The sequence below is a fragment of the Neomonachus schauinslandi genome, chromosome 7 (genome assembly GCF_002201575.2).
Source record: "Neomonachus schauinslandi chromosome 7, ASM220157v2, whole genome shotgun sequence".
NCBI lineage: Eukaryota > Metazoa > Chordata > Mammalia > Carnivora > Phocidae > Neomonachus > Neomonachus schauinslandi.
In genome coordinates this window covers 72,133,020-72,151,586 of record NC_058409.1, presented here as the reverse complement: position 1 = coordinate 72,151,586, position 18,567 = coordinate 72,133,020, and the positions used below count along the sequence as shown (strand labels likewise).

Here is an 18,567-nt window from a genome sequence, read left to right as displayed (position 1 = left end):
AAAACAACGTGAGTCTGTTTATCTGGACTTGTGGAGTATTTTCATAGGCAGTGGAGGTTGAGTCTAGAGATTCAGCTAAATTTTATTCACCATATTTTCATTTTTGGGAGCTTTTTGGTTTTTAGAGATCGCTTTACTCCGTGATTTCTAGGTTTTTTGTTTGTTTTGCCTTTTGTGAACATTTTTTTTTCCAGTGTGAATTTTTATTTTTATTCATTTTTACTTTATTTTTATTTATTCATATTCATTTTTATAAAACAAATGCATTATTTGTTTCAGGGGTACAGTGGATTTGTTATGTAGTGTATTTTATCCTCTGGCTCCTAAATATCCTTAGAAGCTTTTTTAGTATCAAAGAATGTATCGGCTTTTGAGTTTACAACTGCTGAGTGTGGACCATCTTGATGTTAGCACCTGGGAAGCACAGGCTAGTGGCTGAATATTTTTTCCCACCTTGCTTGTCTGAGCCAGCATTGCTGGGTGCAGCGAGCCAAGCCCAAGGGATGCCCAGTAGAACCGGACACAGTACCTGCTCGTAAGCCGTGACCTGTACCTGTGGGTAGAGGAAGAGAACGGAAAAGCAAGCAGTCCGCGCTTGGACAGGAAGGCCACGGCAGCGCGCGGTGTGGGGAAGGGAGGTGGGCAGGGGCTGGTGAGCAGAGCAAGGGGTCAGGGGTTGTCAACAGGTAGCCGCCCCGTGAGCTCAAGCCTGGGTTCTCCAGCATTGGGCGAGTGCTCACGGATCTGTTTTCTGTCTGGATCAGCACTGGCGACGGGAGGGCCTTGATGTGAAAACCATGATGAACACGTGGACGCTGCAGAAGGGCTTTCCCCTGATAACGGTCACGGTGAGGGGGAGGAACGTGCACATGAGGCAGGAGCACTACAGGAAAGCACCCGAGGACGCCTCAGAAACCGGGTAACGTTCAGGGTGGAAAACTTGGGGCTGTTGCCTCGGTAACACCTGCCTTGTGCAGAGAAACTGTATTTTTCAGACTGCTCTTGTCTTGACCGCTAAAATATTTCAGTTAAATCTCTGTATCCTGTGAAGTCGAGTTACACACCACCATCTTCCCAAGAGGATAAATGTGGCTTTCAACCTTGGTTCATCTCAGTAAAGTTGATAATGTATCAGTATTTTAACATTCCCGTGTTCTGTAGTTTGATGGGATGGTAATTCCGGTTACTGAGTGGAAACAGCTCTAAACTAAGCAACTGCCACTAAATGCCGAAAGTGCCTGGCATTTGGGTTGGAGCTGAGGACATAAACGTTCACGTGGTTTCTGGGGATTAGGAGAGCCTGTGTTTTGGAAGTCTACATTAGATCCTGGAGCCTGTTTGTTGGTTTTAACACTCCAGAAGGACATCACTGGAAAGGAGATAGTACACCTTGACTGACCCTAGATGGACAGTACTTAAAAAAAAAAAATTTGTTTTTGAAATACTTTCAGACTTACAGAGAAGCTGCAAGAAGAGCACAAAGAATGCTCGTGTATTCTTTACCCAGATACACATATGTTAACTTTTTTTTTTTAAGATTTTATTTATTTATTTGACAGAGCACAAGCAGGGGGAGCAGCAGGGCCTGAGGGAGAAGCAGCTCCCCGCTGAGCAGGGAGCCGATGTGGGGCTCGATCCCAGGACTCTGGGATCATGATCTGAGCCAAGGCAGATGCTTAAGGACTGAGCCACCCAGGCGCCCCACATGTTAACTCTTTACCACATTTGCTTTATCATTCTCTCTCCCCCTCCCTCCCCTTCTCTCTCTACATCTAACCTGAAATATGTATATAAAACCTAAAATAGAACCTTTCCATGTAAAATCCAAAATATCAGTTAAAAATATGCTCTTTATCTTTTTGTATCCTCTCTATATAACATGTATATTATAATTGACAGTGTCCTATTTCAGATATACATCATACTGATTCAGTATATTTATACATTGCAAAATACCAACGATAAGTCTTATTACCATCTGTCACTAAAGTTATTACAGTACTATTGACTGTATTCCTTACACTGTACATTACATCTCATGACTTATTTAAAACTCGTTTGTATTTTTTAATCTCCTTTACCTATTTCACTCCCCCCCCCACTGCCCTGCATCACCCCCCATAACCAACCGTCTGTTTTCTTTATTTGAGTCTTTGTTTTGTTTTGTTTTTCAGATTACACGTATAGGTGAAATCATACGGTATTTGTCTTTATCTGTAGGATTTCTTTCACTTAGCATAATATCCTTGAGGTCCATCTCTGTTGCAAATGGGAAGATTTCATTCTTTTTTATGGTTAATACTCCATTGTGTGTGTATGTACGTATGTGTATATATACAACTTTTTATCCATTTATTAGTGGACACTTAGGTTGCTTCTGTATCTTGCTATAGTTAAACAGTGCTGCAGTGAACATACAGGTGCATGTATCTCTTCAGATGAGTGTTTTCACTTTCTTTGAATAAATACCCAAAAGTAGGATTCCTGGATCATAGTTTAGTTCTATTTTTAATTTTTTGAGCAACCTACATACTATTTATGATAGTGACTGCACCAATTTACACTCTCACCATCAGGAAAATGGAGCCTCCCATTTCCTCAGCATTCTTACCTATACTTGTTATTTTTATTACTTTCTTTTCTTTTCATCATGATAACTGTACTCTTGAATCCCCATCACCCATTTCACCCCTCCCCTCCCACCCACCTCCCCTCTGGTAACCATCAGTTTGTTCTCTATAGTTAAGAGTCTGTTTCTGTTTCCTGGTTTCTCTCTTTGTCCTTGTTTGTTTTCTTTCTTAAATTCCACATATGCATGAGATCATACGATGTTTTCGTCTTTCTCTGACTTACTTCGCTTAGCATTATACTCTCTAGTTCTATCCATGTCGTTGCAAATGGCAAGACTTCATTTTTTATGGCTGAGTAATATTCATTATATAGACACCATATCTTTATCCATTCATCTATTGATGGCTACTTGGGCTGTTTCCATAATTTGACTATTATAAATAATGCTGCTATAAACATCGCGGTGCATGTATCCCTTTGAATTAGTGTCTTCATATTCCTTGGGTAGGTACCCAGTAGGGCGGTTGCTGCATCATAGGGGTAGTTCTATTTTTAATGTTTTGAGGAACCTCCACACTGTTTTCCAGAGTTGCTGCCCCAGTTTGCGTTCCCACCACCAGTGCACGAGGGTTCCCCTTTCTCCGCATCCTCACCAACACTTGTTTCTTGTGTTTTTGACGTTAGCCATTCTAACAGGTGTGAGGTGATATCTCATTGTAGTTTTGATTTGCATTTCCCTGGTAAGTGATGTCAAGCATTTTTTCATGTGTCTGTTGGCCATATGGATGTCTTCTTTGGAGAAATGTCTGTTCATGGCTTCTGTCCATTTTTTAATTGGATTATTTGTTTTTTGGCTGTTGAGTTTGAGAAGTTCTATATATTTTGGATACCCTTTATTGGATACATCATTTGCAAATATCTTCTACCATTCCACAGGTTGCATTTTAGCTTTGTTGGTTGTTTCCTTTCCTGTGCAGAAGCTTTTTATTTTGACGTAGTCTCAATAGTTTATTTTTGCTTTTATTTTCCTTACCTTAAGAGACCTATCTAGAAAGAAGTTGCTACAGCCGATATTAGAGACCTTACTGCCTGTGCTCTCTTCAAGGACTTTTATGGTTTCAGGACTCGCATTTAGGTCTTTAATCCATTTTGAGTTTATTTTAGTGTATGGTGAAAGAAAGTGGTATGGTTTCATTCTTTTGCATGTAGCTGTCCAGTTTGCCAACACCATTTGTTGAAGAGCCCTTTTCCCATTGTTTACTCATTCCTCTCTTGTCGAAGATTAATTAAGCATATGATCATGGGTTTATTTCTGGGTTTTCTATTCTGTTCTATTGATCTGTGTGTCTGTTCTTAGGCCAGTACCATATGGTTTTAATTACTACCATTTTGTAATATAACTTAAAATCTGGCATTGTAATACCTCCAGTTTTGTTTTTCTTTTTCAAGATTGCTTTGGCTATTTGAGGTCTTTTGTGGCTCCATACACATTTTAGGATTGTTTGTTCAAGTTCTGTGAAAAATGCTGTTAGTGTTTTATAGGAATTGTGTTAAATCTGTAGATTGCTTTGTGTGCCATAGACATTTTAACAGTATTTGTTCTTCCATTCCATGAGCATGGAATGTCTTTCCATTTCTTTGTCGTCTTGAATTTCTTTCATCAGTGTTTTATAGTTTTCAGAATACAGGTCTTTCACCTGTTAGATTAAGTTTATTCCTAGATATTTTATTGTGTCTGGTACAATTGCAAGTGGGATTGTTTTCTTAATTTCATGTTCGGCTGTTTCATTATTAGTGTATAGGAATGCAACAGATTTCTGTACATTGATTTTTGTGTCCCACGACCTCACTAGACTCAGATATCAGTTCTAGTAGTTTTTTAATGGACCCTTGAGAATTTTCTATGTATGGTATCGTGTCATCTGCAAATAATGAGAATTTTATTTCTTCCTTGCCAATTTGGATGCCTTTATTTTTTTTTTTTATGTTGTCTGATTGCTATGGCTAGACTTCCAGTACTATGTTGATTAAAAGTGGTGAGAGTGACCTCCTTCTCTTGTTCCTGACCTTAGCGGACAAGCACTCCGTTTTTCACCATTGAGTACAATGTTGGTTGTCGGTTTGCATATAAGGCCTTTATTATGTTGAGGTCTGTTTCCCCTAGACCTACTTTGCAGAGGGTTTTTATCATGAATGGATGTTGTACTTTGTCCAATGCTTTTTCTGCATCTTTGAAATGATCCTATAGTTTATCCTTTTTCTTATTGATGTGATGTATCATGTTGATTCTGTGTGTGTGTGTGTGTGTGTGTGTATGTGAGAGAGAGAGAGAGAGAGAGAGACTGAGCCACCTTTGCATCCTGGGAATAAATCTGGCTTGATTGTGGCGTATGATTTTTTTTTTTTAATGTATTGTTGGATTCAGTTTGCTAATACCTTGTTAAGGATTTTTGCATCTATATTCATGAGAGATACTGGTCTGTAGTTCTCTTTTTCTTATTTCTATTGTGGCCTTTTCTTTTCCTCTTAAGATTCCTTAACATTTCTTGTAAGGCTGGTTTGTGGTCACAAACTCCTTTATCTTTTGCTTATACTGGAAACTCTATCTCTCCTTCTCTTCCAAATAATAACCTTGCTGGGTAGGTTATTCTTGGTATTAAGTTTGTCCCTTTCAGCACTTTAAATATATTCTGCTACTCCTTTTTGTCTGCAGAGTTTTTGCTGAAGACTAAGCTGCTAGTCTTAGGGTTTCTCTTGTATGTGAGTTTGTATTTCTTTTGCTGCCTTTAAGATTTTCTCTTCAATTGTTGACATTGTAACTGAAATATGTCTTGGTGTGAATCTCTTTGGATTTCTCTTGTTTGGGAGTTTCTGTGCTTTGGGGGCCTGTATGTTTATTTCCTTCCCCAGGTTAGTGAAGTTTTCAACCATTATTTCTTTAAGTTTTCTGCCCCTTTCTTCCCTCTTCTTCTGGGACCATTATAATGTGAATGTGAATGTCACTTGCCGTTTGATCAGAGGTCCCTTATATACTGTTCTCATTTTTGTTTTCTTTTTGCTATTCTGATTGGGTGATTTCCACTGTTCAGTCTTCTAGATTATTGATCTGTTCTGTATCATCCAATCTGCTGATGGCTTGTATTGTATTTTTCTTAAGTTATTATTCAGCTCTGTGACGTCTATTTGGTACTTAAATTTTCTAACTCTTTATTGAAGTTCTCACTGTATTCTTCCATTTTAGTTCAGTGAACATCTTTATGACCATTATTTTGAACTCTTTATCAGGTAAATTACTTACCTGTTTCATTAGGTGTTCCCCCCCCCCCGGGATTTTTTCATTTTCTTTTGTTGGGAATATAATCCTTGGTGTCCTTAGTTTGTTTGACTTCATATGTCTATTTCTGTGTAACCTGCATAGGTTGTGTGTGCCTTGTGGCTTTGGCTGTCCAGCTGAAGCTGGAGTGGATGGGGGGAAATGCTCCGGGGCAAAATGCACCAAGGCTGTCCTGGTGAGATGGCTGGAGCCGGAGAGGGCATGGGCCCAGGATTCCCAAACACTGTGCTGGAGCTGCCCTGGTGAGACCGCTAGAGCTGGAGTGCGCATGGACTGGGGAGCTCTGAGGCACTCCTTCCCTGGGCCACTCTGGAGAAACAGCAGGAGTTGGAGGAGATGCTGCCCTGGTAGGATGTCTAGAGCTGGAGAGGGAACAGGTGCGGCCCACGGGGTCCTGGGTTGTCCCGCAACAAGGCTGCCATGGTAGGATGGCTGGGGCTTGACTGGGTATAAGCCAGGAGGGTCCCAGAGTACTCTGCTGGGGCCATCGTGGCAGGACGACTGGAGCTGGTGTGGGCTAGGGGCCTTGGATGGGCTGGGGTGGCCCTACGCAGCTGGCTAGAGTGACTGAACCCTGCTCCCGTCCACAATATCCTGGTGGGGGGAGAACGTACACCTGGTGGGGTGCTCACCAGTGCCTACGACTGCAGAGAGAGTTCTAGCGGTTTACCCACTGTTTGGTGGATGATCTAGAGTTAGTGGATTTCCGTCACTTATAATTTAGTTATCTTTTACATTGCTATTTATTCATCACATCCCAGGGTGGGCAAGTCTGCATGCGGGGCCTTCGGTAATAGCCCTCCCTCACTGCATTGGGATGGGATTCCTGTTGTTATCCTGTCTCTGTCTTTGCCTTCTCTGTGTGGTCCCTCTATCATTTGTTGTGCAGAAGCTGTTCAGTCAGCCCTCAGTTCTTCCTCAGGAGGAATTGCTCTATATGTAGGTATAGATTTGGTGTATCCACAGGAGGAGAGGAGTTCGATGTCCTCCTATGCTGCCCTCCTGGATCCACAGTAGCATAGTTTTTTTTTAACTGCAAGTTTGGAAACCTGATGTCCTGTACCCTGAAATAGTTCAGTGTGATATTTCCATAAAAAACAAGAACATTCACTTATGTAAGCATAGTATAATTATCAAAATTATGAAATGAAATTGATCTAATAACTTTGATCTATAAACCTGATTTAACTTTTCCATTTTCCTAGTAACCTCTTTATAGCAAAAGAAAAAAAACCATTCTGGTTCAGGATTAAGTATAGGCTCACATTGTATTGTCACATACGTTCAGTTGTATTTTTTTTCTTTTTTTCTTGAAACAGTTCCTCAATATTTTTCTTCCTTGTCCTTGACATTTTTGAAGAGCACAGGCCAGTTTGTTTTTTATTGATAGAATGTCCTCCAGTTTTTGTTTTCTGCTGTTTCTTCATGATGAAATTCAGTTTCTTCATGATGAGATTGACAGGAATTCCACTGAAGTGTTACTCTATTCTTAACAAATGATGTAGAAGTCACATGATGTCAATTTGTGCCATTTATAGTGGCCAAGGTCTTTAAGGTAGGACCTCTGAGTTCCAATCAGCCAACCTCTGCAGAGGATGCCAGGGTTCACTGGAGCCCAAATTCCCAGCTCTACTGAAGAAGTCTGAGAAAAATGAATAGTGCTTGAGCTGACACCCCTTGCAAAGCTGGAAAATAGGCTGGTGACATCTTGACCTCTTGGCTATAGTAGTTTTGGTACCATCATTTAAACTAGCCTGGGTCTGGTATATGATGGATGATTTAATAACTGTTTGTTGGAGTGACTCAACAAATAATCTGTCCTTTCTTTAAGGTACGTGTGGCATGTTCCATTGACCTTCATTACCAGCAAATCAGGCTCAGTTCAAAGATTTTTGCTGAAGACAGAAACAGGTAACTTACCATAGAAATAACTAGGTTAAGTCCAGAAGAAACTGCAAATATGTAAGACTTAGTTACTAAGGTTGTTTTACTATTTATCGTGGTTAAAACAGAACGATCAGGTCAACCTTTATATTCAGCGAATTGTTGGCTTTCAATTTCTAGTGAAGATAGAAGTTGTCTCTGGTGGCAAAAAAAAGAAAGCCAGTGTCTTGCCAGATAGAGATTAAAGCAGCTGAGTTCTTTTTTTTTTTTTAATAAAGATTTTATTTATTTATTTGAGACAGAGAGAATGAGAGAGAGCACATGAGAGGGGGGGAGGGTCAGAGGGAGAAGCATGCTCCCTGCCGAGCAGGGAGCCCGATGCAGGACTCGATCCAGGGACTCCAGGATCATGACCTGAGCTGAAGGCAGTCGCTTAACCAACTGAGCCACCCAGGCACCCTAAAGCAGCTGAGTTCTATAATACTAAGAAGGAGGGATTACTAATGAAAATTCCCCCTTCTTTTGCTAACCCTGCTGGATCATGTCATATGTATGGCCTGAAATGTGGCTGTATTCTTCTCCTCGGTCTATAAATCTCAAAAAACTGGTGTCTAAAGCTGGTGCTGCCTTTTGCCTATTGGAATGGACTTTTCTGGTTTCTAAAAGAAATGTGTTCAATATGAAACTCATTTCAGTATTAAAATTGTTCAATATTAAACTTGCCTTTAGTTTCTTTGTCCAGTCTCTGATCAGAAAAGTTTTCATCAGTCAAGAGAGAAAATGGAGCTATGATTTATTGTATTTGCTCTAGATGAGCTCATCCTTCCAGAAGAGGTAGAATGGATCAAATTTAATGTTGGAATGAATGGTTATTACATTGTGCATTATGAGGATGATGGATGGGATTCTCTGACTGGCCTTTTAAAAGGCGCACACACAACAATCAGCAGCAATGACCGGGCCAGTCTCATCAACAATGCATTTCAGCTCGTCAGGTAATACTCCTCAAGGTCTTGGTTTATTTCTGAAAGCAGCTGTTAACATTCAAACACTTAATTTCTAAAGATGAAAACGATTACTTGCTAGTAAGAAGCTGAAGGGTGTTTTCCCCTAAGTTCTTCATAAATTCCAAGGTTGCTTTCAGTCTTAGAATTAACCACGTGTCTGTGTCTGCAGAGTAAGCTAAAGCAGGTAATCTGTATTTTAATCTTACTAACAACTTAGGTCAGACCGATGCAGAAGTACAGAAAACCAGGAGACCAACCTTGTGGAGAAGCCCCTCATCCCTAAAGCTTGTCCTGTAGCTTTTCTGGCCATCCTAAAGCTCAGGAGGTTTCTGCCCTGCTGGGTCTTTCACATTTTTGAAGCCTTCTTAGAAGACCACGTGGCTCAGTACCCAGTTGTTTGCATTTTGTCTCTTGGGTTAAAGGATTTCTCCCCCCATACTTCCATACTGAATTTAATGGAAGCTTTATGGAATAGAGCTTAGAAAATGTGGCCCAACCACATGATGTTTGAGTTGTTGAGGACAGTGTTCACTCTAATTTTTTTGCCTTATGCCAGTGGTTTTTAAGGAAATGGTTCCTAAGCCTGGAACTCAAAATTCTTCAGTATTTAGGCAGAGCTGCAGTCCCCAGGGGAGTGACCCAGGTGGGAAGAAATGATTCTATAATTCTCCTCATTTCCCATGTCCCTTTGTTCTAAATGTTGGGTTCTTCATTTGCTGGACCTCTCAGGGTGGCAAAAGGCAATGGGGGATAAGGATAGAAGTGGTTTATCCAGTTGTTTCTGCCTACCTGAGACTATTTCCCTTTGTAATAGTATTGCTTATTTCTTGTAGGGTTTTGTACTTAACTCAGCATATACCCTGCCACTGAGACTTTGAACACCTGCCCTCCATAATGAAGGGTTTTTTTGTTTTTAAGATTTTTTTATTTCATAATGAAAGACTTTTTAATCTATATTCACTTTCTTTCTGAAATGGAGACAATGTGTTTAATCCAGACACTCAGACTTTTGATTGGGTGGCAGTCTCTCTGACCAACATTATTGATTTTGATAAAAATCACCATCTTACTCTGGACATTGAGCACCTAGTCTGTTGTTTCTTAGAGGGACGGATGCTGACCTGTCTCCGTTTTGTCTTCACCACAACTTAGCATTGACTCTATTATTATTCAAGAAAATTCCCTCACAGTGGTAAATAAGCCAGTGTTATATGTGAAAGAAAAGATACTTATATAAAGGTCACTGTTGATAAGGAGGGCATTTATATCTGATTGAATGTTTTGCTGGGAGATTAAAATATCTTTTGAAACAAAAAGTTGATTTCCTGGTTTTTGTTTAAACTGCTAACCATGGTATCTCTTGACCAGCAATGGAAAGTTATCAATTGAAAAAGCCTTGGATTTAACCCTGTACTTGAAACGTGAAACTGAAATTATGCCAGTGTTCCAAGGTTTGAATGAGCTGATACCTATGTATAAATTGATGGAGAAAAGAGATATGAATGAAGTGGAAAATCAATTCAAGGTAGAAGCCTTCATAAACTGAATAGTTACATACTGGTTTGCTTTTGTGTGGGTGTGGGAAAGCATCCTTACCATTATGTATATATGTATGTCCTCATATATATTAAAGAAAAGTACATCAGAATTAGTATTTGGATTAAATAGCAAAGATTTGGGTTTCATTCCAACACTAAAGACACAGCACTCTAAGAATCTGTACTTAAATTTTACGGATTTGTTATTCCCTTCTTTTTGCAAATCCTTTATTTCATTTTGTCTTTGGATGGTTACTATTTAATTTTTATTATATTTTATTCAAGTTAACATATAATGGATTATTAGTTTCAGGGGTAGAATTTAGTGCCATTTAACACCCACTGCTCATTATATCATGTGCCCTCCTTAATATCCATCACCCAGTAACCCCATCCCTGACCCCCCTCTCCTCTAGCAACCCTCAGTTTGTTCCCTGTAGTTAAGTCTTTTATGGTTTGCCTCCCTGTTTTTCTTATTTTTCCTTCCCTTCCCATATGCTCATCTGTTTTGTTTCTTAAATTCCACATATGAGTGAAATCATATAGTATTTGTCTTTCTTTGACTTATTTTGCTTACCATAATACCCTCTAGTTGGATCCATATCATTGCAAATGCAAGATTTCATTCTTTTTGATGGCTGAGTAATCCATTGTGTGTGTATGTATATATATATACATATATATACATACACACACACACACCATACCTTCTTTATCCATTCATCTGTCAATGGACATTTGGGCTCTTTCCCATATTTTTGCTATTGTGGACATTGCTGCTATAAATACTGGGGTGCAGATGCCCCTTAGAATCACTCTTTCTGCATCCTTTGGATAAATACCCAGTAGTGCAATTGCTGGGTCATGGGGTAGCTCTATTTTTAACTTTTTGAGGAATCTCCATACTGTTTTCCAGAGTGGCGGCACCAGCTTGCATTCCCAGCAATGGTGTAAGAGGGTTCACCTTTCTCCGCATCCTCGACAACATCTGTTGTTTCCTGACTTGTTTAATTTTAGCCATTCTGACTGGTGTGAGGTGGTATCTTATTTTGATGGTTACTCTTAAGATACTCCATGACTCAGGTACTTGAGGAAGAGGCACAAAAATCGTTATTTTTGGCAAAATGTTATGAAGTCCTGTTGTATAATTTGCTCTCAAAATTTAGTTCTATAAACTTAGTTTGTTTCAAAAGTGGCAGTTCATCGTGGTTTTTAAATATAGAAAGGTATATTTATAAAAGATTGTTAGGCATTTGTTTGAAAAAAGTTGATGGTATTTTGATGGGGATTGCATTAAATGTGTAACTTGCTCTAGGTAGCATAGACATTTTAACAATATTTGTTCTTCCAATCCATGAGCATGGAACATTTTTCCATTTCTTTGTGTCTTCCTCAATTTCTTTCATGAGTATTTTATAGTTTTCTGAGTACAGATTCTTTGCCTCTTTGGTTAGATTTATTCCTAGGTATCTTATGGTTTTGGGTGCAATTGTAAATGGGATTGACTGCTTAATTTCTCTTTCTTCTGTCTTGGTGGTGGTGTATAGGAATGCCACTGATTTCTGTGCATTGATTTTATATCCTGCCACTTTACTGAAGGGGGGGGAATTTGGAGGGGGAGACGAACCATGAGAGACTGTGGATTCTGAGAAACAAAGAGGGTTCTAGAGGGGAGGGGGGTGGGGGATTGGTTAGCCTGGTGATGGGTATTAAAGAGGGCACGTACTGAATGGAGCACTGGGTGTTATACGCAAACAATGAATCATGGAACACTACATCAAAAACTAATGATGTCATGTATGGTGATTCACATAACAAACAAAAAGTAAAAAGAGATTTTTATGCAAATAGTAAAAATCATTATTTTCTTGTTTTTGACCCCTTTTATAATTAAATGTAAACAGAATTGCGTGGTTTTAAAAAAAAAGTTGGATCAAACTTTAAAAATTAATCCCCACCACCTGAGGATATATCGGCTCCTCTAAAAGCCGAGATGGCTGGGGACGGTGCTGGTGACGCATGTGGCTTTCCCCGCAGGCCTTTCTCCTGCGGCTGCTGAGAGACCTCATTGATAGTCAGACGTGGACAGATGAGGGCTCAGTCTCCCAGCGCATGCTGCGGAGTCAGCTGCTGCTCCTTGCATGTGTGCGCAAGTATCAGCCCTGCGTGCAGAGGGCAGAAGCCTACTTCAGAGAGTGGAAGGAAGCCGATGGAAATTTGAGGTGTGTGCTTACTGAACAACCGGTTAGTTCAATAAAGGCTCTCTGTTCTGTTTTTCCTCATCAGTGCTAAATGTTGGGAGAAAAAAACAAGTAGAAGCAAACCTCCCCTGCTGTACTTTTTGGGAAAATAAATTGCTTTTTAAGATTTTTCTATGTATCTCTCAACTTTCTGTTTTAAGAACTGCTAGGAGGGAATGTCTCTATATAAAAGTCAATTATCTGGAGAGTTAAAATAGAATTAGAATAATTTCCATCTAATAGAGGTAAGGCTCAGAACTGAAACCGCTGTCCTGGATAGGAACAGAAGCAGTACATGCCATAGTAGTAGTTTCTTTGGGCCTCCAAAGTCCCTGATGAGGTGTGTACAGTAGTTGCTGATACTGTCAAAGCTAGGTAGGCTCTTCCTGTATTTGGAATTTATTCTTGGACTTTAATATTTGGGGCTTAAATCTCTCTAGGAAATAGTAAGCCAACAATCTATATGGTTCCATTTAAAGAAATGCCTCCAAACAGTGGTCCTATTGGATTCCTGACTTTTGTTCATGGACTACATATTGAGTCTAGTTTGAATTTCTTTCTTTTGGCTTAAGAAGTGATCATCTGTCCAGTTACCCAGCATCATTATGTTAGATATGTAGGTATTTATCCAAGTGGCTTTTCACATTGTTTTTGAGAGGGGTACTTAAAACCTAATTGTAGATACTTCCTTCTGTCTCTCTCATAAAATCTAACTGAAGGAAAGAGCGGATTTTTGTTTATATTTCCGGGCATGTTGCTCTGATCAGTGGGCCAGTTTATCAGTTTGTCATTGGTCACCACTCTACATCCAAACACACTTCCTGCATCTCAGACTCTCACCAGCGATGTTCTTTTCCATAGCCTGCCCAACGACGTGACCTTGGCAGTGTTTGCTGTGGGGGTCCAAAACCCTGAAGGATGGGATTTTCTTTATAGAAAGTATCAGTCATCTTTGTCTACTTCTGAGAAAAAAAAAATTGAATTTGCCCTCAGTATTAGTCAAGATGAGGAAAAGCTTCAGTGGTGAGTAATTTGTTCATGTTCATGTGGCCAAGAGGAATTAGATGAACTCAGATCCTTCCGACATCTCTTTTTGTTCTCTTGGCTGGGAATTGCCTTTACTGCTGGGAATATTTATTCAAGTGGGCATACATCTAATCAGTACAGTAATTAATTAGGGGAGAAGCAGGTGTTAGGAAAAGTATTTAAAGGAATATATGTTTGTGTCTCTTTAAAATAACATGTTTAGAAATACATACGACATAGGCCTTTCTTACCTATTTTCTCTTATGAACAAACAAGAGACTATATGAGAATGGGTGTTGTAAACACTAAATGTTTTTATTATGTAGCTGTACCAACTTTATTAGTGCTCTGGTCACCTATTTATCTTGTGTTTATTATTGACAGATGGGCTTTTTTCTTTCACACATTATTTTATTGAAGTAATTCATAACTTTTCCAGAGACTCTCTATTGTTAACATTTCTTCTCTTAATCATTCTAGGCTACTAGATGAAGGTTTTAAGGGAGATGTAATAAAAATTCAAGAGTTTCCACATATTCTTGGAGCTGTTGGTAGGAACCCGGTGGGATATCGATTGGCCTGGCAGTTTCTGAGGGAAAACTGGGATAAACTGATAGAAAAGTAAGTAGTGCCAAAAATTGTGCTGTGATTAGAAAGGTCCATGAACCTGCCTGTGTTTTAGCTTTGTTTGTAAAACAACAGTGATCATCTAGAGGGGGTTTTTTGATTGAAGATAGCAAGTAGAGGTCCTTAAAAAACTGTTCTGAAAATAGAGAACTTAAATTTAGTGCTAACTCATGAATCTGGGTGGTCAGCTGTTCCAGTCTATCTGGAAGAATCCTTTTCTGCACCCGCAGACCAATTTGAAGCCCTCCTGTGCATAGTTCATCCCACATTGTGGTTTACCACTTCTGCTTGCTTGCACCTGCCTTTGCCTTGCTCTTGTAGCACTTACTAAGCCTCTACCGCTTTCTTTTGGGTACTGAATCATTTATTCAGTGGTTGGTGTATTTTTTTTTTTTTTACAACCACATCTTAACGCATTGGAGGGTAGGGCTCATGTCATGGATTTTTTATGCCTGAGCAGTTTCTAGTTAAATGCTGTAACGTGCACAAGGCACATAAAAACACATGTCGAATGAATAAATATTTTATGATACATCTTGACAATTTCCATTTCCAGGTTTGAACTTGGCTCATCTTCCCTAACCTATATGGTAATCGGAACAACAAGTCAGTTCTCCACAAGAGCACGGCTTGAAGAGGTAACCAAAAGTTAAATTTAAGTGACAATTAGCTAATAAATATGGGGTAGACAAAATAATGGTGTGATGAGTTAGGAATGGATTTTGTCACCTAGTAGGTGTTCTTTTTGGATGCAAACTATTGAAAACTATGCCTCTTCCTCAACACATCAAGAAGTCTTAGCTCTGTCATTACAAACGTTTGGACTTAAGAAATTACTGGAGACATTTAATCTCTATTTCTTAGGATGTTAAAAGTGATCATTAGATGTATAAATGACCTACATGATCATCTAGTTGTTATGAAAGAGGCAGGTCTGGAATCTTGGTTCTCTGCTATCCAGGTTCAAGATTTCTCGTTACTTATTTATGACATTCACTTTGAGAAAGAATTTTAGGCAACTTACAAGGTCGATATGTAAAAGAAATGTTAAATAACAAAAAGCTGCATAATTTACAGAAAGAGTTAACTATATGAGGGATTTATGCTGAGGATAATTTATTGCAATTGTACCCTAAATGTACCACAGGTTCCTAGCAGTCAGGAAAAAATGAGAAAACAGTAGGAGTTATTCTCATTGTCTAGTAGGAGGGAACCATGGAACATACAAGTTTCCCAGAAAGGCAGACTTTTCTTTCAGCCTTAATCTTTGAGGAATTTGATGTCAAGGTCATTGTTGTGTGGTGTCCCTTCTATAATAATGTTTTCAAAGGCACAGAAAATTTTACAAGGCTTTAAAAATAGGTTGCCCATAGATAAAAGCTGAGAACCTAATACTGATCTTTTTAGGAATAGTTCCATTGTACAGGCTGGTTATACCATGATAGAGCTTGATACAGGGAGAATGCTTTGAAAATGCAAAAGAAATGTCACATCCCTTCTCTCTAGTTTTCATGCAGGCTTGTAAAATTAACTGGCACCTAATAATTCAAGGATGAACTCTAGTGAGGTCTACAGCAGAGCTATTCTGTGTGATGATGAGGACCAGCCATGAGCTAGGAGTAGCTAGACAGCTGTCCATAAACCAGATCTGTAGCAACAAAACATTTCTTTCAGTCACTTGCTCATCCCTTTGTTTTCTCAGTAATTCTTTAAAGATACGACATTTTTACTCTAAGATTGACATGGTAGACCAAGCCCTTGCCCTCATAGAGCTTAAATTCTACTGGGGGACTCAGAGACAAAGCGACCTAAGTCAGGCTATATGCTCTGAAGATGAATGAGGTGAGGTAAGGAGAGAGTGACGGGGTAAGGGAGCTTTGTTCTATGGGATGATGGGGAGACTTCTGAGCAGATACCGATGGAAATGCAGGTGTGTGTTGTGTGCAGAGGAAACATCAGGTGCAAAAGGCCTGAGGTAGGGCATGGAAGTGGAAAAGCCTGGATGTCATCAGAAGGGAGAACATCCTCCTGTGTAGGAGTCAGCCCGGAGCCCTAACTGGCCTTCACATCCAGTTCGTCCCGGAATCTCACTGGCTTTGCTTCCAGCATCTGTACTGTATCTGTGCACTCATCTGCTTTTACGGCACCCCAGGCTTTTCTGCGTTCTTGCCTGGCCTACGGCGAGGGCCTCCTGAACGGCTTCCCGCTTTGCCAACACCAGACCATTTTCCACATTTAAAACTGAAAATCAGCCCATGACTGACCCTTCCTTGAAACCTGACCTGTTGACCTTGGAATAAATTCCAAACCTTCCCTCCCCGCGTGCACATGACCATGATGACCGGGCTCCTGCTAGTGCGCGTGTGGCGCCGTGGATCACCCTCCTGTGACACTTGAGCCGCTCAGCTGCTGCCTGCTTCTGGCCCAGAAGGGGCTGATGCTGTCTCAGCCTCTAAATTTCTCTGTGCCTGGCTTGCTCTTTGCCTAACTTGTCAGCCGAAGGCTTGTTGAATCCTTTACAGGTCCCACATCACATGTCACCTTCCTGGGCTGCTCTGTGGAAAGCAGGCCACCCCCATCCCAGTCACTCCTAGCCTCAGTGTATTTTGTCCACGATAGTAGATTAATAATAACCGTGTTGACTGCTTGTCTTCCCAGGTAGAGTGTAAGCTCTAGGAGGACAAGGGTCCCTTGCCTGGTCCCTTGCCGCCGCCTCTGTGTATAGCAGTGTAATTAGGCTGGAGGGATGAGTAAGTGCCAGAGGACATGTTCATGAATAAACGGATGAGGCTGAATCCCTGATACATGGCTGGGGTTTGGGTTCTGCACTTGACCCACATTATGTAACTACGTTCTCCCCAGTGCTCTGTGAGGGAGAGATCAGCCTTACTTTACAAAAGAGGAAATTGAGTCCCAGAGAAGTTAACTTGTTTACAAAGGGTCAAACTAGTAGGCTAAAACCGTTTCTTTTCTATCTCTATATCGCACTGCTTATTGCACAGAAAATACTCTCAAGGAGGCAGGTTTGAATCCAACACTCAGTTGGGATGCTCCATTTCCCAAGGTCGATGAGGATAGGACAGAGAATTTGGGGTCAGGAAAAGCTTGAGGGCAAGGCTTATCAGCTGGCTTTGTTACAGCTCTTAAAGGTCTCTCTTAGTGGTACCCTTGTGAAGGGCTCCTTCAGGATTATTTGAAAATATTTAAGTAACTTACTATGTCTAATCATTAAATACTTAGTAAAATTTTTGATGTTACTGGACTGCTGAAAAGTGCCTACAGTTGTTCTCTGACCTGAATATTAATCTGGAGTCTGAGAGTGTGAACCAGTGGGCTGAGCTGCACCCGAAGGCGGACCACGAGGCGCGGTCCATGTTCCCTAGGCGGCTAGAGCAGGAGGGCGGGCCTGGAGCTCCTCAGAAAGCGGTATTGAGATACAATTTTAAAAGAACCCCGAATCGTTTAAAATTGGGATTTGACCTTTCAAAAGCCTGTTCTTACCCCTCTCTTATTCTCAAACTTAAAATAGGATATTATAACATGGATTTTTAAGGAATTAAATGTCTGGAATCCATGTTGAATAAATAATACATCTTGGCCTAGACTTACTTCCTATCTCCACAGTCAAAAACTTACGGATTAATGCTGTGAAAACTTAGGGGACAAGGCTAAGACCCTTTTCAGGTGAAACAGTACCACAGTAGTCCATCCTGGGGCAGAGCCAGACTATTTCTATTTCTCATGTGAGCTTAAAGGAGTTAAGAAACCCAGCCATGAAACAAGAGGAGGGGACAGCTGTCTCTTATCTCGTTAAAACATGGGCAACTTTGTGTGGATTTTATCTTAGAGGAACAATACATGGATTGTGGATTAGGATAAAAAAAATTTGGCAACGTTTGGGGGGATTACCACCCTAACTTGCTAAGAACGCTTTTCCTCCGTGTTTCTCTAATGATCTCTAAGGCCAGACCCATGGAGAAAGACTGCATTTGTGTGGTTGGAACTGTTTTATTTGGCCAAGAAGATACTCTGCACATTCTGCTTTTTAGATACCATGTTTAAAAAAAAAGTTTGCATCTGCGTGTATGTAACAACACATAATAAATACACTCAAACCCTAATTATTAAACAGTATACAGTGAAGTCTTTTAGAATCTGGCAACTGTGAATAAATAAAAACTGCAGAGAAAAATAAAAATCTGACCTCATGAGGCATGGGCTCATTTCATATAGCTTAAGTTTATGTGTACATAATTGTATCCAGACACCTGGCACTGCCTTCTATGTAGAATTTTGACAAATGCTGGAAATTTGGCTTCAGTTTTAACTAGCCTGAACTT

At 40.1% G+C, this 18,567-nt stretch overlaps 1 protein-coding gene across 1 annotated transcript in view; it reads left to right on the top strand.

The window, feature by feature from the left end:
• The window catches only part of ERAP1 (endoplasmic reticulum aminopeptidase 1), a 36,779-nt gene that overhangs the window by 17,187 nt on the left and 1,025 nt on the right, over positions 1-18,567 (top strand). The window contains exons 11-18 of the mRNA XM_021701690.1: positions 765-919; positions 7,737-7,816; positions 8,601-8,784; positions 10,165-10,321; positions 12,372-12,556; positions 13,436-13,597; positions 14,081-14,221; positions 14,784-14,865. Coding sequence (XP_021557365.1) covers positions 765-919; positions 7,737-7,816; positions 8,601-8,784; positions 10,165-10,321; positions 12,372-12,556; positions 13,436-13,597; positions 14,081-14,221; positions 14,784-14,865 — 1,146 coding nt within the window. The remainder of the gene's footprint in view (positions 1-764; positions 920-7,736; positions 7,817-8,600; positions 8,785-10,164; positions 10,322-12,371; positions 12,557-13,435; positions 13,598-14,080; positions 14,222-14,783; positions 14,866-18,567) is intronic.